Source organism: Chrysemys picta, chromosome 8 (genome assembly GCF_011386835.1).
Source record: "Chrysemys picta bellii isolate R12L10 chromosome 8, ASM1138683v2, whole genome shotgun sequence".
NCBI lineage: Eukaryota > Metazoa > Chordata > Testudines > Emydidae > Chrysemys > Chrysemys picta.
In genome coordinates this window covers 103,526,751-103,549,691 of record NC_088798.1, presented here as the reverse complement: position 1 = coordinate 103,549,691, position 22,941 = coordinate 103,526,751, and the positions used below count along the sequence as shown (strand labels likewise).

The 22,941-nt window shown below is 43.5% G+C and overlaps 1 protein-coding gene across 1 annotated transcript in view; it reads left to right on the top strand.

The window, feature by feature from the left end:
- The first annotated feature begins 3,255 nt into the window (after nt 1–3,255).
- MGAT4B (alpha-1,3-mannosyl-glycoprotein 4-beta-N-acetylglucosaminyltransferase B) overlaps nt 3,256–22,941 on the top strand; it is a 90,785-nt gene continuing 71,099 nt past the window's right edge. Inside the window, exon 1 of the mRNA XM_005295835.5 lies at nt 3,256–3,501. Within this exon, the coding sequence (XP_005295892.1) occupies nt 3,405–3,501 (97 nt within the window). The 5' untranslated portion in view covers nt 3,256–3,404. The remainder of the gene's footprint in view (nt 3,502–22,941) is intronic.

The window sequence follows — 22,941 nt, the reverse complement described above, 5'->3', positions numbered from 1 at the left end:
AACTTTTGTACCGGTGACCCCTTTCATATAGCAAGCCTCTGAGTGTGACCTCCTTATAAATTAAAAACACCTTTTTATATATTTAACACCATTATAAATGCTGGAGGCAAAGTGGGATTTGGGGTGGAGGCTGATGGAATCAGGCTGGTGGAATCAGGTAAGTTTTAAACTAGGGTAAACTGCACCAGTCCAAAACACACTGCCTCAGTCATGTCTACACAAATGTGTTTGGCTAGAAATGCAGAGTAGAGAAGGCCTCAGTAAGGACTATGGAATGGTAGTTTTATCACTGTGTAAACAAGCACATCACAAAGTACCTATTGAGGAAGCAGTAGTTTAGAAATAGGAAAGCTCCGTTTACACAGAAATATCTTGGTAAAAGTCAATGTTGGGAAAGGACATATGGGGGAAAACCAGTCGTAACCATCTCATACAATTTTAATCAAATATATTTTTTGAGAATCTGTCCAAGAGTAGCAATGCTCCGATGATGAAAATGTCATGACCATATTGTGTACCTGGGAGGAATTGCTGTGACTGAGTGCCAGCCTCTTGTGACATAATTCCAACTCGTTATGGAACAACTATAATCCAGTACAGGATGTCATGAATCAGTGCAGATATTCCATCATGCTCCATAACAAAGACTGCCAATCTATTCCCCCCACTTTGTTGTCAAACACTGCCTTTTTAAATCCTTGGCATATTTATTTATAATGATTTAGTTATTCTTCCTGTAATAAAACATATTTCTGGTGTGCAGGGCCTTTGTCAATGACAGTCTGTTTTGTTCTGCACAGCTGCAGCGTATTTTCAATTTCATACTAAGTGCAATGAGCTATGGAGAAAGCTAGAGAAAGCACTCAGAAATGTGCTTTGGATGATAAGGGTGACATATTGTGTGGGTGGGAGGGGTGATAAATTAGGTTATGACACAGAGGGTTTAATCCTACTTCTCTGGACTATTTAGTGTTTCCTATGATGGAAAATAACATTACAAAATGAGAACATTAGAACTGAGAACTAAACCTGTTGGTAAACACAGGACTGAACCATTATATACTGTGCTGTCTTTATTGCACATTGTTCCTCCATTTCCTCTCCTTCATCCCAGTGGAGACAAATGTGTGGTGTGTCACCAGTGCTTTTTGAATATAAATCTAGAGAAGGACCAGAATGAGATACACAATTCAGATCTGAAATCTGTATTTTGATACCCCCTTTCTCTGACAAAGTTTGGGACTGTCTGGATCCAGGGTTTTGGTTTGGCCCATTACAGAGGTGGGGATCAGCTGCAACATTCAATTTTAGATCTAGATTTAGATTCCAAATCCCTTCAAGGTTGGGAATATTTGATTATGGGGTTTTAGTTGAAAGCCGCTTCTATACAAAAGAGCTCACAGGCATTCTCTCTTTCTCGCCCTCAGACCCCATCCATCAGCATAGCCAGGTAGCGCCAGCCCACCTCTTAACTTCCGTTTCCGAAATAGAATAGTGACTCCACAAATACCACTCACTTTCTTCTCTCCCTCCGGTGCTCAACGCCATGGTGGAAACAGCAGGTGGCGCTGCTGGCTTGGCTGCACCCAATGCAGGACATCCGGACACATCACTTCCATTCCATTGCATTTTGTGTCTTCAATCAAACTTTAGAAATATCAGGAGGAGAACAAATCCATGCTGGTTTTTGTGCTGCTGCATTTTTCAGATTAACATAGAATGCAACCAATGATGCAGTGTTTTTACTTTAGTGTATCTTCTTTGACTTCTGCTAGGAAGTACGAGCCCCTGTGAGGCTATCAGGTGTATACTAAGGATACAGTGTTTTTTCTTGAATAGTGTTGCCTACTACTAGCACTATTCCAGCTAAACGTATGTCTGTGTTTGTATTATAAACATTTCCCGCCCCAACTCCTAAAATGACGTTTTAAATGTTGTCACGTAAAATGTTTCCCCAAAACTTTTAAGTTCAACAGAAAAAATAACCCCCCTCACTCTGAAAGCTTCTCTATCAAGGACATATTCTCACAGATGAATTGAGAGGGCAATTTAATGTAGATTATTCAGTCTGTAGGATATCTGTAGCATATAACCCTGTTTTTTCCCCCAACATGCAGCACGTTTTCGTTGCCACAAAAGTGAGGATGAAAAGTAATGAATATAATATCCCCAGCATCTGTGCAGCTTCACACGCTGAAAACTACATCGATGTTCAAGCTGACACCAAGTAAAAATATTGACATACTGAATATACTAATAAAGATGAAGAATGAGGCACAATAAAGTGATTGAAGGCAGTAAATAAGATGCTTGCAACTTAGATGTATGGTTTATTTACCCGCTAGCTGTGAATGTATTCGCTTTCATTGTTTTGGGTGTTTCATAATTTCCCTTTTAAAATTTAAATTTAAAAGTGTTAAAAGGTTATTGCAGAGTGAATATAATTTCATACAGCGATTTAAAAAACACTATTATATAAATCATCAAAAGGAAAAACAAACAGGACAGCGACTAATGAGTAAGCGTTAGCAGTATTATCCAGTGTTTCATTATTTAATACAAGGAATCATATTTAGAATTAATCATAAAAGGGTGAGAGAGAAAATACCCAAAATGGGATTATTGCAGGGAAGCTCCCGTTTGCATATGGGAGAAGACGTTGTGTATTTAATATTATTATTGTTTTAATTATTCAGACAGTGAAGTGAGTTCCCAAAGCCTGTCGCCTGGCCCCGTTCATTCACCTGCCTTGCTGTGATTGGGTATCGCAACGGGCAAGGGCTTTGCCGGCCTTTTGTGGGGCAGTGTTAGAAGTTACCATCCTGCTGTTTATTGTGGATTAGTAACACACACACACACACACATCTGCACGTAGATTTCCGTGCACACTTACTCACACACACATCATGCACACGGTTGCCCTCGCACGCATGAGGCCAGGAGCTCGCACAAGCATAGGGCCCCGTTTACACGAGCACGCCCTGGCACACTCACGAGGCCCTGCCTGCGCGTGCACACGTGAATTCGCCGCCACCTGTTCACGGAAAGGCGCGCGGCGCCCTTGCACACGCACATTGCCCCCCCTCCCTTGCACGTCCGCCCGGCCGCGGCATGTGCGCGGCTCCTTTAACTCGGTGCCATCTCCGCCCCTTCCCCTCCCCGGCGGCAGCCCCCTCCCTGCTCCGGGGACCGCGCGCGGCCGCCCCATCCCGCTGGAGCTGGCGGCCCGGCCGGGCGCGGCCAGTGCATGAGGGCAGCGGGCGAAGGCGGAGGAGGAGGCGAGTCCCTCCCGCCCACCGCGGCTGCCCCCGCCGCCTCCGCTCCTCGCCGGGGCCGGGGCCCGGGAGGCTGAGGCCGCGCCGCGCCCGGGACATGCGGCCTCCCCCACCGCCGCGGAGGAGGAGATGAGGCTCCGCAATGGCACCTTCCTCACCCTGCTGCTCGGCTGCCTCTGCGCCCTGCTCTCGCTCTCCTGGTACGGGGCCTTCAGCGGGCATAAAGGTAAGGGGCGGCCGGTCCCCGCTGGCTCCCTCCCGGCCGGGCATCGCCAGGGACCCCGCTCTCCTGGAGGGGTCCCTCCCGCGGCTCCCCCGGCCCCTCGCCTTGCACCCGTTAGCCGGGCCTTCAGTGACCGCAGACCCTGCCCCAGAGCTGAGCCCGCCCCCGCCACTCTCTGGGCACCCAGCCCCCGAGCTACCGGCCAGGCACTAAGCCTGGGCACCCTCCCCAAGCTCCTGCCCCTCCAGCCTGGCACCCAGTACTAGGGTCCCCCCCTTACTCCTCCTAAGGCAGCCAGCCCCTTGCAAGCCCTCTTCTGCAATCAAGGGATGGCTAAGGATCTCTCCCGCCCCCCGACCACCCATTCTCCTCCGCTGGAGTAAGGGGCTGACAAGTATTCCCTTTCTCCAGGCTATGCATCCTAGATCCCTCTCCCAGTACTTGGGGTATGGGGCAGGCAGAAAGGCAAGAGGGACCTGGGCAATGAATAGCTCTCTGGAGCTGCCAGCCTTCCTTTTACCGCCTCTGTGTTCAGCTGTGGCTGTCCTCTTCTTTCTGCTGCAGAATATGAAGTTCCCTTTCCGCCCCCCTCGGGGTACCCAGGCATCCCCCAGATACAGTGCTGTCTACAGACACACTCCACGATGCTTTCCTCTCTAGGGATTCCTTCTTCAGCCTGAAGTTTATTCTCCCTTTGCAACCAATTCCACGACCCAGAATTGAGCTCTAAAGGGGCATCCCATGGGCCAATGCTTCCCAACCAATGATAATTCAGGCTTTTTAAACTGGTACCCTAGGTCAGTGGTTCTCAACCAGGGGTCCAGGGCCTGCTGGGGGGCCGTGAGCTGGTTTCAGGGGGTCTGCCAAGCGGGGCCAGCATTACACTTGCTGGGGCCCAGGGCAGAAAGCTGAAGCCCCACTGTATGGGGCTGAAGCCCGGGGCCTCGAGCCCTGCCACTCGGGGCTGACGCTGAAGCAGGAGCAACTTAGCTTTTTAAATAGCATGTTGGGGGGGGCTTCAGAAAGAAAAAGGTTGAGAACCCCTGCTCTAGGTTCCCCTTCCTCCCCACCTTAGTGATGAGTCTCTGAACTAGACTCTTGTTCTCCCCCATTGTGAACTTCCCATTGTTTATGTGTGCTCTGACCTGTAAGGATAAGACTGGTGTTTCGAGTAGCAAAAGCTCCTGTTTGGGGTTAGATCCCACATACTGAATGACAAGCAGCAGTTAATGCTCGGTACAGCCAAGTTCTTAGTCTGGTAAACTGATAGCTTCCTGAGCTCGCTGAGAACCCGTTATCATAGGCTGTACTTAATTTTCTCGTTCCTGAGTAGCCTTGGCTGGAGACTGGATTTTTCCTGTGCCTTGTTACCTTGTCATCATCCTGATCTGCTTTATTTCTGAGTTCTGAGTATGTCCATCTGTGGGTTGGCTGGTCTGGGGATTTCTTTTTTGTTGTAGCATGTAAGTATTTTTCAGTCATGGCTCACCCCTCTTTCAAACCCCTCTGCTCCCCAATTCACTGGCTGAGGAAAGTGGATGCAGAGCTCTGTGGAGCTGATTTGATGAGAGGAGTCTTTGCAGAGTGATGTAAAGCAAGTGCCTGTTGGTCAGGACATGGATGAACAAATGAAGACATCTTTACCCAGGCTCTATGTGCTCTGTGGCAAGCATGACCTAAATTCTGTGGCAAGGCCCTTGAGTTTCACAGCACTCCAGTGCAGCAGACTGTAGATACTGCAGCAGCTGCAGAAAATTTAAAAAAGGAGTTTTGTATTGAATTAAATGAATAATAAAACTAGTACTGTAATCCCTGTGTTATTTAATATATCAAATACAATTTATTTTACACTTCCCTTAAATATTTAATTGTCCAGTGTGCTGAAATTTGCATTGAGAACACGTAACTGTATTGTTTAAATGATTGAGGGCGGGGGGAAGCTGGAGACTTTGGAAATGGAAAAGAGACATCTGGAGCTTTTGGCATGTGGAAAGGTGTGGGAAGCGGTTTGGGAGAAGCACACTAGCTGAATGTTTGCTAAAATGATCAGCAGTGAAATAGTTAACAGTATTAGACACATTGTCATCACTAGGTTTCAAAATTAACACCCTATTCACTTTCTCTTTGAACACATATTTCAGATTCTTTTAAAATCCAGTCAGGTAATACATTGTTGATTTACAGCTCCAGTCAAATGTAGGTTTCAGAGTAGCAGCCGTGTTAGTCTGTATCCGCAAAAAGAACAGGAGTACTTGTGGCACCTTAGAGACTAACAAATTTATTTGAGCATCAGCTTTCGTGGGCTACATCCCACTTTTTCGGATGCATAGAATGGAACATATATTGAGGAGATATATACACACATACAGAGAGCATGAACACGTGGGAGTTGTCTTACCAACTCTGAGAGGCCAATTAAGTAAGAGAAAAAAAACTTTTGAAGTGATAATCAAGATAGCCCAGTACAGACAGTTTGATAAGAAGTGTGAGAATACTTACAAGGGGAGATAGATTCAATGTTTGTAATGGCTCAGCCATTCCCAGTCTTTATTCAAACTTAAATTGATTGTGTCTAATTTGCATATCAATTCGAGTTCAGCAGTTTCTCCTTGGAGTCTGTTTTTGAAGCTTTTCTGTTGTAAAATAGCCACCTGCAGGTCTGTCATTGAATGACCAGACAGGTTAAAGTGTTCTCCCACTGGTTTTTGAGAAAACAGACTCCAACTGTTTTGAGCGGGTAAAGAAACTGTTTCTGTGCTTGTTTAATTTAAATTAAGATGGTTAAAAACAGCATTTTTCTTCTGCATAGTAAAGTTTCAAAGCTGTATTCAATCAGTGTTCAGTTGTAAACTTTTTTGAAAGAACACCCATAACGTTTTGTTCAGAATTAACAAACATTTTAGAGTTATGAAGAACCTCCATTCCCGACGTGCTCATAACTCTGAGGTTCTACGGTAGCTAGAATGTTTAGAAATATAAAATTACACGCTTAGCTAATCACGTTACAAAATGGTAAAGCCAGGGGTGAAAATAAGTCAGGACACTTACCGGTATGGGCCGGGGGAGAGCGTCCGGCCCCCGGAAGGGGCGGGCCTCGGGCAGAAGGGGCAGGGCTGGGGGCCAGCATTCCCCAGCCAGCCCTTCCAGGCCCCCTGGCCCGTGCTGCCCAGGACTCCAGTGTTGATTTAAAGGGCCCAGGGCTACGGATGCTGCTGCTGCACTAGTGGCAGCAGCATCTGGCGCCCCAGGCCCTTTTAAATTGGCCCCAGAGCAACTGCTCCCTTTGCCCCCCCCCCCCGCACCCGTTGGAGGCTGTGGGGGGTGGGGGCAAAAGGGGCAGGGACATTAAAGCGCTGCAGGGTCCTTTGCTGTGGCAGTGCTTTAATGTAGCTGTGTCCCCCTGCCCCCGCTGACTGGGAGAGGGGGCGCAGAAACGTCAAAGCGCTGCTGCAACAAAGGGCCATCCTGAATCGGCATCTCAAATTGGGCACCCAAAATTCATTAATATTTGCAAAGCACTCAGAGGCTACAGTGATGAGCATCATAGAAGAGACTATGAAGAATTTAAAAATTCAGTATTCAGAGGAGGGTTTGAATAGTGTGCAGAAAATAAGAGATGGGACTGCTCGCTGAACAATGAGGATGAAATAAAATATTGAGCAGCAGGTCTGGCCCCTAGGCGGGGGGCCATAGGGCTCCGTGCACTGCACCTGCCTGAAGCACTGGCTCCGGGCACCAGTCAGTGGGAGCTCGGGGGCGGCGCCTGCAGGCGGGAGCCACGCGGAGCTGCTTACGCATCTCTGCCTAGGAGCCGGACCTACTGCTGGCCGCTTCCGGGGCACAGCACAGTCCGTGATGCCAGGACAGGCGGGAAGCCTTCCTCTGCACCCCGGCTGCGCTGCTGACGGGGAGCCGCCGGAGGTAAGCCCACGCCCCAGCCCCACATCCCAATCCCCTGCCTGAGCCCTACCCCAAACCCGGAGCCCCTTCCTGCACCCCAAACCCCTCATCCCTGGCCCCACCCCACAGCCCTCACCCTGTACCCCAACCCTCTGCCCCAGCCCTGAGCCTCTCCCACACCCCAAACCCCTCATCCCCAGCTCCGTTGGGTCGCAGGCATCAACAATTTTCTTCAGCTGGATCGCCAGAAAAACAAGTTTGAAAACCACTGATGTAGGGTGTGTATACACTGCAGTGTAAGCCAAGAGTTTGAACTCAGGTTCAAGCCTAATACCCCTTCATCTACACACAAATCGTGCTAACCCAGGGCTCGGACCCTAGGTCACAGGAGTCCACAGGAGTGGAAGGTCTGAGCCTGAGTCAAGCTGGGACCCAAGCCCTGTTGTTTTGCAGTGTAGACGCAGCCCCACTGCATTCTTGCTCTGTGAGTCTGCCAAAACCCAAAAATATCCCACAATCCCATGGACTGTCTTTCTTTGTCCTCTGGATAGTCAAGTTTGGTGGACAGTCAAGTTTTCTCTCACTGCACCATGAACGAAAGGCTAGAGTGGCCACATTTTGGGAGGAAGGTAGGAAGTCTGGGATATGGGTGGCTGGACTCAGGTCTGCATAATGTAGTGTAGGTGCTGGAGCCCCAGGTTGGGACCCAGGATTCAACAATTCCTAACTTGGGGTTGCAAATGAGTGTAGATACTCAAGGTTCTGCTAACTCAAGTTCTACTAACTCTGGGTTTACATTGCAGTGCAGGTATACCCATAGAGTCAACAACTGAAGCTAAATACGTTCTAAGAGTTACAGTATTTAATTTTACGATGGTTTTGAGAGGTAAAACCTCTTGTATGAAAAACAGGAGTGTTTGGACATTTTGAAAACAGTATTTAATTTCCTGTAAAACTCTGATAACTTGGAAAGGTTGTTTTTAACTCCTTCTTATTCAGTCCATTTTCTGAGATATTGTTTCAAGTTTATCTGAATCTTTCCTGCCACAAGAAGAACAAAGGCAGTTAAAGAAATGTTGCATATTAATTAAACCAACTGCATAATCAGGAGCTGAAAGTGTCATTGAGACAATCCCGAAGGTATGGAGCTAATTATAAGAATGACAGCAACCAACTTGAATCTAAACAAGCATGAAAGAGGTGTGTTTTCCTATAATTTAATGAAAATAAGGAGAAGGGTATAAAAGACTCTGAAATGAGCACCCCACATTCACAGCAAGCACTCCACAACTCATCCTGTCCATCTCTACAGGTAAGCTGCCTCAGACAGATAAGAAAATCAGAGAAGACGCAAGAAGAAAACAATCCAAGTAATCCTTCCCACCACTTCAATGTGGATTGGTGAGAGGAAGTTAACTAAGAGGGTGCCAGGTGCTTAGATTTAAAATTCTTGTAATGATTTTGTTGGAATATTGAAATACAGAAATAACTTAAAAGACTAACAGTTTTTCCTGTTAGTCCCTAGGTGGTTAGACCATATATTCCTGGAGAGGAGACGGGGGCTAAATATTGGTAATCAGAGAAGTAGTGGGATTTAATTGGATTTAAGATTTTTAGTGTTGGTTAATTGGCCTGTCTCAAGACAACTCCTTAAAAGGCTTCTTCTAGTAACTGATTTAAATATTTTCTCCTGTTTGCCTAAGATACAATAAGATTGCTTACTTTGCCAACTATAAACTAGCTGGTGGTTATTAATAACCAACAGGTTCACCTGCCCTGAAACAAAGCTCTTTTGCCCATCTGTAAACCTTCTTATTTATGTAAGGCTATACTCAAGAATGGATTCACAGTAATTTTGGAAAGAATATATTTTGGTCTCAATTTACGGAGAGAAGAGTACATTTGTTAAAAATACACCATTGAGAGACATGTAGAAGAGATTGTAATGCAAGTAGGAAGCTTATCATTTGTGTTTGGTCATTTGTGGTGTTTAATATTTTCTTTTCCTTTATTTAATAATAACATATCTATGGTTAATAATTGCGATTATTTTGAGTGGTCTTGATCATAGTGTCCCCTAAGGCAGTGTTTCTCAATAACCGGTCCATGGAGAGGCGCCCGGTCCTGAGATTTCCCTGGTGCAGTTTACCTATTGGGTTCCGGGAAGTGGGCGGGCGGAAGTCCGTCCACTGCTGAAGGACACCCCCCCCTCCTCCAGCCTAAGGGGAGGATCTACAGGACCTGGAAACCAACTGATTTCGGGGGACAACTAATGAAATAACAGGGATAGGAGTGCGGTCACAGGGTCACAGAGCATTGTTGGCCAGTCACAGGTGTAGCTGCACCAGTGCAACCCCCAATGTAGACAGGGTAAATTAAGACTCTTACGGGTATAGCTTTATCCCACTTGAAACTGGTGTAGACGAAGCCTAAGAGTTCACCAATGTAAATGGTTCCACAGAACAACAATGGCAACACAAAAGCCTGGTTCTAAAGTCCCAGAGAGCCAGATCCATACTGATTATCTACTAGAGGCCAACTCCTTCCTGGAGACTGCAGAATGTAGAAGGATATTATTCAAATGCGTGACAAACAAGCTGTACGTGAGCAGATCTGACAACCATCTCTTGCACGGTATGTTGCTTATCATAACTCGTGTGATTGATGGCTTGAATGCAGCAGGATTTGCAAATTGTTTTGCATACAATTTGATGAGACTTTGCCTCAGACTGACACATTGCAGTCTGAGAAGACCTGAAGAAACTTTTTGTAAGCTCAAAAGCTTGTCTCTCCCACTAACAGAAGTTGGTCCGGTAAAAATATCTCAACCACCTTGTCTCTCTAATATCCTGTGACCAGCATGGCTACAACACTACTATGTGCAATATTGTGGTGTTCACACACACTTACCATAATGGATCCCTCTCTGTTTGGGGTCAGCTATACTTCTGTAACTTGTGTTTTGTTTTGTTTTTAAGTTAGACATTCTTGTTTGTACTTCATTTACACCTTTTTTGTATGAATTATAGATACAGCTATTACTCCTATAGTGATATTCTGATGAGCTTGAGAATTTTTGGGGCAAGGAAGGATGGTTCAATGATTAGAGTACCTGTATTGAATTCCCTGCTCTGTCACACATTTTCTGGATAAGTCACTTAGTATCTCTGTGCCTCAGTTCTCTATCTGTAAAAGGGAAAATAGGGCAGTGCTATCTCACAGGGGTACTGTGAGGACAAATATTGAGGCACTCAAATACTGTGATGATAGGGACCAGAAATGTATCTAAGATGGAAAGGTCATAACATACAGAAAGGAGGTGATAAACTGACCAAGATATATTTAGTATTTTCCCTGTACTTGTATACCAGGAGTCGGCAACCTTTCAGAAGTGGTGTGCCAAGTCTTCATTTATTCACGGTAATTTAAGGTTTCGTGTGCCATTTTAACGTTTTCAGAAGGTCTCTTTCTACAAGTCTGTAATATATAACTAAAGTATTGTTGTATGTAAAGTAAATAAGGTTTTTAAAATGTTTAAGAAGCTTCATTTAAAATTAAATTAAAATGCAGAGCCCCCCGGACTGGTGGCCAGGACCCAGGCAGTGTGAGTGCCATTGAAAATCAGCTCATGTGCCATAGATTGCCTACCCCGTTGTATACTATGAGTGGGCCAATTTCTCATTCATTTGATTCAGTTGGATTCATTTAAAAGAAAACATTGATTTATGCTTATATCTGAACATACATTGATTATTTACTTGGTTTCAGCTAGCAAACAATGGATTTGTTTTACATTAAAGTAACGCTACCAGTCATCTGTAGAAGGCTTTGAAGTCTGCAGAGCTGTGAACTAACTGCTTTAGTAATAAAACCTGGTAAATGATCGTTCTATCCCAAAATGTAACTACTAGTGGGCAGAGTGGATGAAAATTGATTTAAAAAAAAATCAAGGAAATTGGATTTTTAATTTAAATTGGATTCTTTGATTTTATTTAAATCATAGTGTTTTTTCTTTTTAAAAATCTGTTCAAAATGGAATCTGAATTTAATACAAAATATGTTAAGGCCTAAATTTATTATAATCTCTTAAAACATTTAAATACAAAATAAATGTGGTGAATCCATGAGCCTCTATCAAAAACTTTGCATTAAAGGCTGCTGTTTTATATAAAGAAAGAATCAGGAGAAAAACATCAAACTTTTGAGGTCACTGCTTTATAAATATGTCACAACAGTCACGCCAAGTAACTTCGGAGACTCATTTTCAAGAGAATTAGGTGAGTAGGAACTTAAGCTCCAGTCACTTTCACTTACGCATATTTAAATATTTTCCCTGGGCTGAACTGAAATCATCAGTTTAGTTCACTGACTATAGTTAATCCCTCTGTTTAATAAATCATTTAATTGTAAATATGAAACATATTTTAATGAGAGAAGTTTATGTATCTAAAATATTTGGTTGATTTGTTTAATAAAATAAATTTTATATCCTGTTTTGTGTGTTTAATTAAAATCCGGTTACCATTCTAATGCAGCTTGACACCAATCATAAGCAAAAAGTTATCTAGTAAATAAGCAATATCTCATTCACCATTTTCTAACATACTAAAAAGCAGCAATTAATAGGAATCTGAAAATATTATGATATATAATTGCTTAAACAAATGTATATAGTCCTAGTGTACCTTCCTACGTAGCAAAAAGATGCACCCAATCTAGTGTAAAGGCTCATTAGTTGTAAATCAGCATGTTTGGGCTGTTAAGCAGTGAAAATACACCTCTTTAAAAGATAACTGAAGTATAAATGGAAAGTTGATTAAAATGAGTAATTTAAATCGAGGCTTTCCGCGTGGTGATTTAAATCACCTTAATTTAAACGAATCCACCTTGTCAGTACATTACTGCAGATAGACTTTTGATTGTCCATTGAATTTACCTCAGTTCATTACAAAGTGACTTTTTTAACCTTTGCACCAATTCTCTTTATAGTAAAACCTTCAGGCTAAGTCTTCGCTACCAGCCTGAATCGGCGGGTAGAAATCGATCTCTCGGGGATCGAATTATCGTGTCTCGTCGGGACGCGACAATCGATCCCCGAATAGACGCTTGTACTCCACCAGCGCAGGTAGGAGTAAGCGCCGTCGATGGGGGAGCTGTGGAGGTCGATTTGCTGCCGTCCTCACAGCGGGGTAAGTCGGCTCGGATATGTTGAATTCAGCTATGCTTATTTGCGTAGCTGTATTTGCATATCTTAAATCGATTTCCCCCCCGCGAAGACGTAGCCTCAGTTAATCTAAATACTTAGGTAAGGAAAATATGGCAAATACCAATTCTGTGGTATAACTTAGTATTTGCATTACAGTAGTTCTTGGGGGGGGGGGGCCCTGAAAGAGTTTTAAGGGCTTTTTTTTTTTTTTTTTATTAGGGTTGGAAGATGACCTCAGGAAGTCATCTAGTCCAACCCCCTGCTCAAAGCAGGACCAATCCCCAGACAGATTTTTACCCCAGTTCCCTAAATGGCCCCTTCAAGGATTGAACTCTCAACCCTGGGTTTAGCAGGCCAATGCTCAAACCACTGAGCTATCCCTCCCCCCTTGTCTACACTTGAAAGGCTACAGCTGCAGTGCTTCAGTGTAGACACTCACTCGAGCGACAGGAGGGGTTCTTCTGTCGGCATCGTTAATCCACCTCTCTGAGAGGCAGTAGCTAGGTTGATAGAGGAATTCTTCCATCAACCTAATGCTGTCTACACCAGGAGTTAGGTCAGCTTAACTACATCACTCGGGGGGTGTGGATTTTTCACATCCCTGAGTGATATTCGACTTAACTTTTGAGTGTAAACCTGGCCTAAGATGAGATGCAGCAGGTGGTGTAATAATCAATGAGAAGGAACATGGGAGTGGGGAGGATGTGGGAAAGGATAAGTAATGTAAAGCTTGTTATAAGATTACTCAGTTCCTCTTTTTCTGCAGTATTTTTTCAGAATCTTTTATATACTCTGTCGTCCCCCTTCTCTTCCTGCCAACAGACAAGGTTTTGAAAGGCTTCTTCTCCTACCACCTTTCTTGCATATTGTGTAAAGTGTACACCTGATACTGGGAAGGAGAAGAGAGCTAATTATAGGGTTGGCGATTTTCCCCCCCTCTTGCCCCCCACACTCCGCAGTTTCCATCACAGAAGAGACTGCTCAGAGAGGGAAGGAAGAATGGTACAAATGTGAAGACACATCCCATTACAAGTTGTGGATTTTTATTGTAGATGGATGAATAGCTAATAATTCCTGCTGTGGAGGTGTTTGCAGCATAATGCCATGAAGAATACCAGAACGCAAGGAAGTGTGGTGAATTTTCCCCTTTAGAAGCTGGCATTGGCGGATCACAAAGATAATTTTAATTAGAGGTGGGGTGGGAGAGAAGATCTGTTTATAGTGGTCCCACCTTCATATCTAGCGAACTTCTCCATAGGCATGGACTTTGGGAACCATTGGCCAATGTGTTACTACACAGATGGCTTTTAGAAGAAAATGTGTTGTGTTGTAAGTATAAGTGATCACAAACCACATTCTCAACCCAGTAATGATGTCACTAATACGAAGTTTTGAAAATTTGATGCAACCTCCCACTTTCCTTCTTTTTCCAAATCAACACCCTATCCTCCAGCTCTGTTGAATTAGAAGTAAAAGGAAACAGTATGTGTGGGTATTTTTTTCTTCCATAGAGAGTGAATATGATAAGAAAATGCACCACTTTTTACACATTAAGATGAGAGATTCTAGCTCTGAATCTTAGAGGTTACAATGCAGACAAAAGGACCGGAACTGCAAAGTTATTTTTGGAATGGGAATGGGGAAGAAAATCATTAGGTAAATCAGAACACCAATTTGGCAGAACTACTACACAAAGAAAGATGTAACCTGTTCATACACTTCTTTCCATTACAGGAAAACAAGTGAAGTTAAATATTGGGCAGCAGCCTAAACAGTTGCATTGCGAACACGTTGAGTATTCTTTTGCTTTAAAATGCTAAACTTTAATCCTTAAGTAGTAACTGGCCAAATATTTTTTCAGCATTGATGTTATTTCTGGTGAGGTAAATGTGAGAGTCGGTTAGCGTGTTTTAAATTCAAGGGTAAACAAACTCTGGGGTATTCTAGAAAGCTCAATTCTGAATTTGGTGTCTGAGCAGACACCAAAACATAGGAGCAGGAAGTTTTATTACAGGTGTAGCATCAAAAACAGCTGCTTACCTCTTTGAGTTCCATTTGCAGTCGACTGCAAGTTTCTTTGATGGTATCCCTTGGTGACATGCTACGTATGTGGAGGTATTGGAAAACCAAGGTTTTAATTTTTTTTTTAAGCTGCTATTATTTGTTAAGGTCAGTTAGTTTTGGATTTCACTTTTTAACAAATAGAAGTCCACTAGGTCAGCTGGGCTTGGTGAGGGGCAATAAGGTTGCTACATAGGCAGAAGTTACTGATCAGATTAAAAGATTATGGAAACTGTTAAAATAAACAAAGATGGGGGTGGGAGGTTAGCTGTGTTGTTAAAGAGACAAGGTGCCCAGAAGTTACCAAACACAACTCCTAAATTAAAAAACCCCCAAAACTATGTATTCTAGATTCCTGTTCCAATTTCTTTTTTAATAGAGGCAAATGCAGTTTATTTTCTGCCTCATTGTGGTTTTTGTATTTGACAAGGACAACATTTTTTATTAAAAAGGTCAGTTTGATTTGTTTTTAAATGACCAGGCCTCAGACTTGAAGCGAGAATGTCCATAGAAAAAAAAAATCTACTTAAGTAGTCATTTTCTGTTCGCTTTATTATGTCACTACTTCTCCTGCTTCCTCCTGCAGTTGAGTCTTGTGCTTGGGAATCCTCAAGAAAGGGATAGATAATAAGATAGAAAATATCATATTGCCTCTATATAAATCCATGGTACGCCCTCACCTTGAATACTGCGTGCAGATGTGGTCGCCCCATCTCAAAAAGAGATCTATTGGAATTGGAAAAGGTGCAGAAGAGGGCAACGAAAATGATTGGGGTATAGAGGGGGGATATGATAGAGGTCTATGAAATCAGAGCCTGGAATGTGCAGGCCTAGGTGCTTGCTATTTGTTGGCTTAGGTGACTTTCCTAGCACCCAGAGGTGACTTGATTGTGGGCTGTTGCGACCTACATGGGAGGAGATATCTGAGAGCAAGGGGCTGGTGAATCTCAATGAGTTCCAATGACTGGAAGCTGATGCCCGACCAATCCAGGCTAATATACAATTTGTGTTCAGACAGGAGCAACATTGTGTGGTAAAATCAACAAACAGCCCAGTAATGTAATTTTCTAACAGTGCATTGTTCAACAGAATTATTTTAATAGTGTGGATTTTGAAACAAATGTGTGTTGTCCCTGTTTGAACATGAATTGTTAATTGCATGAGCATTCATGGTCCGCCATACAATTTCCATACCCAGATGTGGCCCTCAGGCCACAAAGTTTGCCCACCCCTGACCTAGCGCATACATAGCACTGTACCAATATCAGCTCGTCCTCTCAATACCCATGTATGTGGCTTGGAAAATTTTCCTGACTCCTACTTGAGAGTGAAACAGACCAGTACTACAATCCCCTGCTCCCCAAAAGCTACACTCCCTGCAGTTTTAAAGAATAAAGCAATTGTACAATGTATTGAATGTAACATTTGTCATTGACTCTATTATGGTTTTAAAGATGTATTACGTACTATTAATAGCAGAAGACATGTTTCTTTAATATCTTATTCTGTGTTTGTCGCATGTATTTGCGGAGCAGTATTTGACTCTGTCATAGAGCTGCGTGAACACCACGTATAAAAGTACTTGTCAAACTACTCAGCTAATATATTGGTGAAATCTCAACAGTATTTTTGCCAGCATCTGTGTGACTGTTCCTGCTTACTTGAACTTCCTTGCTTTTGTTTGATCTCCATCCTTTTCCTGCCTCAACGCTACTCCTTTTCCTGCCACAGATCATAGTGTATCATTTCCGGAGCTGTCTTTGGTATCTGTTTCCTCTTTCCTTCTCTCTCCCTCCATCCTTGTACTCCCCCTGCCATCTCCTTCCCTCTGTTTCTCTTTTTGTCCCACTTCTGCTCCACAAAATTAATCTATTTTGTTGGAATTTATTACAGTAATCTTTCCCGCTCTCATCATCCCACCCACTCTCATCTACTCACCCACTTTGGAAACTTTTCCAGACACTTAATAACGAAGTAAACCTGTTAGCCCATAAGTCATACCAAAAACAGTGTGAGGATGGAACACTGCCCAAGAGTGACACTAATCCCAGCCTTTATGTTTCTGGGAAAGGGAAGGGCGTTAGGATTGCTTTCTAGACTGTTTACAAGAGCTCCGTCTAGCTGAAGAGTGCCCAGAGCATTCACTTAATCTCCTCTTCCAGCTAATAAGTTTGTGATGAATTTGAAGCCTAGATTCCACTCAGGGTACATCTATTCTTCAGCTGGAGCTGTAATTTCCAGCTCAAGTAGATGTATCTATGCTAACTTTGAGCTAGTATGCTAAAACTAGCAGTGTAACCAAGTGGGTCAGGTGGCAGCATGAACTAGCTGTCTGAGTACAGTTTGGTGCGAGATCCTAGATAAGATTTGGACAGCTGGCCCGTGCCACTGCCCGTGCTGTTACACCTCCACTGCTATTTTGTAGCACACTCGCTTGATCAAAGCTAGCATGTGTACCTCTACCCGAGCTGGAAATTACACATCCAACTGCAGTAGATATGTACTCCTAGACTCCTCCAGCAATGGGCCCAGTTTTTTCCCCATGATTCTTCAGCAGCCAGGAAGGACATGAGGGTTCCCAAGTGCAGGCTGGTAAAATGTGTACAACACTCTCCGTACTTAGTGAGTGACTGCCTGAATCGTATCTACTAAGATGACACTGGTCCCCTTAAAATATTTCCCTCTGTCCCCATAGAAGCAGAAGACTCTTCAGGAACAAGTGCGACTTATCTGCAAAATAAGAAGAAACCTCTTCCCAATGGGAGGAACTCGATTTGGCCACCACGCATAGCCAATCCTTGCTGCCTGTGCTGTGTGCCAGCCTCAAAACAAAGTTGCTGATTGAGTCTCTGCAGATGCTGCAGGGGGAGTCAGTTAAGCATTTCTGTGCCTCCTGCAGAACTGTAGTGCAAGACTTTGTCTCAGTCAGCTTTGATCTGAGATTTCTGTCCCCAGTACTTCAGCAGTCTTCCTTCATGTTTCAATTGTCATCGGCCATCCATAAATTAAGATGCTCTTTTGAGGCTCAAGCCAGGAAAGGGGGGAGTGGAGCATGCATGGGCGGGGATGTGGGCACCTTATCAATGGCTGAGTACAAAGAGCATTCTAAAATTCCACCAAACTATTGATCGAGAGGCTGCTGGCAGGGCAACAGCATTTCTCAGATCCCTCTGGAAACATTCAGGGTCCATTAGTTTCCTAGGGCAGTCTAACAAAACAGGTCAATTGCTTCAACTGATGAGTGCTCCTCACCCTTAAACTGAAGGAGGCAACAGCCTGTTTGTGACGTGAATATACATTGTCCAATCTGTGACTCCAGTCCCGACCCAAATGCTCAAACAAGAGCGAAGCTATCAACCTCTTGGGATAGCCGTTGCGGTAGCTGTGAAATCCTGAATCCAGTTGACTCATCCTCTTTATGGGTGTTTAAGTCACTGCGTAGTATCAGCTATGCACCCTCAATGCCACAGCAGTGAGGAACATCAACAGCTGACGCAGGGACTATGCAGTACAGTGGAACGGTTGATGCGCCAAAACCAGTCCAACTGCCTGTATTCACTTTTTGTCTCTTGTCTTAATTTTAGAATGGAATGTTCTCATGTCTGGGACTCTCTTTGTACAGGGCCCAGCAAAATGGAGCCCTACTGCAATACAAATAAATAACTTAACTCAGTCAAGGGATTCTCATCAGAGATGTTTCAGAGTAGCAGCTGTGTTAGTCTGTATCCGCAAAAAGAACAGGAGTACTTGTGGCACCTTAGAGACTAACAAATTTATTAGAGCATAAGCTTTCGTGGGCTACAGCCGAAGAAGTGGGCTGTAGTCCACGAAAGCTTATGCTCTAATAAATTTGTTAGTCTCTAAGGTGCCACAAGTACTCCTGTTCTTTCATCAGAGATGGACACTCCTGATCAATAGTAGAGTAGGACTATAGTAGCTCTCATCCTGTTTAACCAAGTATCTGCACTTAATGTTGCTTCAGTGCACAGGTGGCTAGTTACATCTGATACTGAATACGTTAATAACTTTGAGCAAACCTCTACAGCAGTTCATCTGATTGAGTCTGCCTTTGTGAGAAAGCTCTGATGTCAGTGAAGAGCAGGGGGTCTCTATGGACACGATGAAGCTGGGGCAAGGAGTGTGGGGTGCTGGTACTACATCCCAGCTTATGGAATGACAGGTGGCTCTGAGGAGTAGGATTTCCTATAACTCGACGATTGTGGCTGAGGTAAATAGCGGGGGCGAGGGAATAGCACTTCCAGCAAATGACAGGAGAAGTCATTTGGTGCTAATGGCAGATACATTTGCAGATATCTGGAAACAGGATTAACAGAGTAAAGTAAAATATCTATTTAGAAAAAAAATTTGGAAGTGCAAACTTCTTGGTTTGTGTCTTTAAAATCTTGTCTGCTTTATTGTTCCAGTAAACTTGCATGAAGTAGCCATTCTGGCTGAGTGTGATAATAGGCAAAAGCTGATGAGGGTTGAGTGTGTTGTATAGGGAGGGAACATAACAACAAGAATATGGGCTTTGGGTTCACTGCTTATAGGTCAGTTTGTGTACCATTAATATCTGGTTTTGCCCTGCCTGCTGTCTTATTAGATTCATTTATTACTTTTAAAAGTACCTCTCCAGTGAGTTGCTAAAATATCTAGAGTCACTAGAAGTGTTTAGCTTATTTGGCATGTGCATGGCAAGCATTAACTATCTTGTGTTTATTTTGTGATTAAACAATCTTTTTACCTTGGCTATTGATAAGGTCACCTATGGACTTGGTAATTATTTGCTAGTTTTGAAAATAATGATTTAAGAGATCAAATTCCACTTACTTATTTTACAGGTATGTTGGTGTGTTTTCGTGACCGAATGGAAGCTGTACTGCATCTGTTAGAACTAGTTACTTGTGAATATTTGGCATCTTAAAAGCTCTTATGTCTTGAGAGAATAACAACCATTGCCGGTATCTTCATCTTAAAACTGAACACAAAATTATAGACCAATAAAAAGCCCTGCGGCCACGATTAAACAACATATTTTCTAACGTTTTTATCAGTAGGAATGGCTAGATTCTATACAACCAAAATAAGAGGGGGAATAAAATGCTGATTAATTGGTGTGTTTGGTTTTTTTTAATGTTCCACCTTCTGTCCTTTGAAGAATCGTTTGCTGGTTGAGACTCATGGGGTAAATCTGTGAAATGGACTGCAGATATGTGGTGGTTATGAAGCAGCCTCTTTATCTGGAGGGGGGAGAAATCTTCTGCAATATTTGTATGTTATCAAAGAAGTGTGTTAGAGTAGTGACATATCTTGCTTTGGGGGAAGATGAGAAATGGAAAATCCTTCACTGGGAGTTAAGAGAACTGGCACCAGCTATCACTAGATCTCCTGTCTTTATAACTTGGTGTAAATCCAGCTATGTAAAACAGCTCTCCCGTGGAAACAGTTGCAGAGCTGTAAAGCATATCTGTTAAGGACTTGTGCTTGTTAATATGAGGTCTCATACATAACTTCTCAAGTTTCTAATAACTCTGATGGAGAAAAAGACAGATCTTTTTTTTCCTGTTGTTCAGGAACACTTTCCTCACTATTACACTTACTTTAGTTTTGCCCTCATAAATTTGTTAGTCTCTAAGGTGCCACAAGTATTCCTGTTCTTCTTTTTGCCCTCTAGTTTTTCCTGCAGTGCATAGCCATAGCGAGATGAGATCTGTCATTAGGATAGCAGAATGAACATACCGTCTCACGCAGAGGCCAGTACCTGGAATGACCATTAATCTCTGTACTAGAGACCTAGTCATTTGTGTGTTAAAGTAGTTGGGTGAGGAATCTCTTCCTGGTCGCTACAGGTCTCTTAGGCCCTGAAGCAGGAGATTTTGTTGACTGTTGAATTATCTTGGTGTTATCACTTTCTTATTCGGAATGAGGTCCATAGATCTATGATGTTGAGCACTCTGCTTTATGCAGCCTTGAAGGCAAACCAGACTTGTAAATCAGAAGCTTTACCTCTGGAGAAACCGCTAGATTTTGTTTCCTCTCCAGCTGTGGGACTGTTGATCAGCACCTCCCTGCTGCAGATCAAATTTTAAAAGAGAAAAACAAGAGGGGAAGAAAAAGACTTGAAATCTCCAGGCTGTCAGGGTCTGCTTTTATTGGCAGAGAGAATTCCCTTTCTCTTCAGTTGCTGGGACTCTCTCTGCTCCTGGCTCACCAATGCAGAGTGCAGCATGGCAGAGACGGCTCAGAACATATCTATGCTACAAACATCTGGTGATTCAAGCTGTCTCTGCATATAGCTGCTGAATTTTGTATATCGGTTGTGCGTGTGCATACTTGGCTGCTTGGATCAGGATTGTGCACACTTACCAGGAGACTTGCTTTGATGTAAATAGTGTGGTGCACCATCGTAAGTATCCCGATGTGCCACGTGCTGCCATCTGGCGCAATGCCCTTTTGGGTATTTTCTCAGTGTTTTGTGGGATAGTAACAATTTGTGTGGAGCCAGCATGGTTGTTGGACACAAACAACAAAAGTGAGGAGGTAGGTGTGCTCATCGAGGTGGGCAATCAGAAGCAGGCATTTAAAAAACACATGGCGTTTTTAAAGCGGGGGGGCGTTTCTGGTCTCTATGACCCATAGGCAGTGGAGCTCAAATTTGTGACCAGAGCAGTCACTATTGTGGAGACTGGGGGCATTATGGGACAGTGACTAGAGGACTGTTAAGATCAACACAGGTCATGTAGTGTTATACACGTACTGTGTATATCAAAGTAGGTCGATCATGGCTCTATGGTGGTTTTACTACATCATCGTAACAGAATGCTTACATTGGCCAGATATGGGAGCAGAGCTTTGACTGACTTCAAGTGCTGATCATGACAGACAACACCTCAGCTGTGTCATATGTCAACAGACATAGACAACAAGATCTACAGTCCTTCAAAGAGAAACCCACCTTCTGATGAATTGGATGAAGGAGAATCTGTAGTCAATTTTCACTCTTCACATCCAAAGCAAAATTGAATGTTATGGCTGATTGGCTCAGCAGGCAAAAAGTTAGATCATCCAGAATGGGAAATACACAAAAAGGTGTTTCACCTGAATCACAGTGTCAGTGTTACTCTCTTGCTGGTGGGATCGCAGAGGCAATGCAACAGATTCCTTGTTGCAGAGATGGCCAAAATGGACTCTTAGTCTTCCCTCCCATTTCCTCTCCTCACCAGAATGCTGGAGAAGGTCAGGAGAGAAGCAGCACTCGTAATTCTTGTATCCCCGTTCTGGCCAAGGAGGCCTGGATTCTCTGATCTCCTTGACAGGGTGCAAAGACCTCCATCTGCTTTCCCGCTAGAAGAGCTATTCTATTACAAGGACCAACCATGCATCAAAATCCAGACAGTCTGAGCCTAGCTGCCTTGCTTTGAACATAGCCTCTTAAACCGAAGAGGTTATTCAGAGAGGTAATAGCCACAGTTTTAGCTTCCAGAAATGAATCTACTAACTCAGCATATTCAGTGGCCTGGTTGAGCTGTAAACATTAGTGCCAGGACAAGGGTTTTACACACACACACCCCGCCCGCCCCATCTGCAATGATATCACCAATTCTTGAATATCTTCAAAATGGACTCAGGTTAGGCCTGGCAGTTCAGACTCTCAAAGGTCACGAAGCTGCTTTGTCTAGCATCCTTTGTGCAGTAGACAAGAATGAATTTTATCTTGCCCAGATAATGCAGCATTTTTCTTATGAGAGCAGCTTCTCTTCTATATCCTCCCAACCAACATGCATACATTTCTTTTATGGGAACTTATCTGCCATAACAGGCCCTCCATTTGAACCACTCGTGAGGATGCCTCATTGCTTTCTAACTGTTAAATTTCAGAGTAACTGTTAAATGGTGCTTTTTTTTTTTGGTGGTGGGAAATCAGGTCTGTTCACAGGGTGTTTGTGTTGGGAGCTCTTTTCCTGGAACGTCCATACTGCCTTTTCCATAATGCTAAAGTGATACTCAGAATTGACCCTGCCTTCATACTCAAGATTAACTCCAGCTTCCACAGAGCACAGGAAACTATTCTTCCATCCTTCTGTCCAGTCCCAAAGAGAAATTGTGGGATATCTTGCTTGGGATGTCATATTTGGGATGTCTGCAGAGCCCTCAAAATGTATATTCACCACCCAGCTCAGGTCAGATAGAAAATGCTTTATTTGTGCTTTATCCAGTGTCCAAGGGAAAAAAAGAGTTTGAAATCCTCCGTTTCCCTGTGGTGCAGAGATATTGTC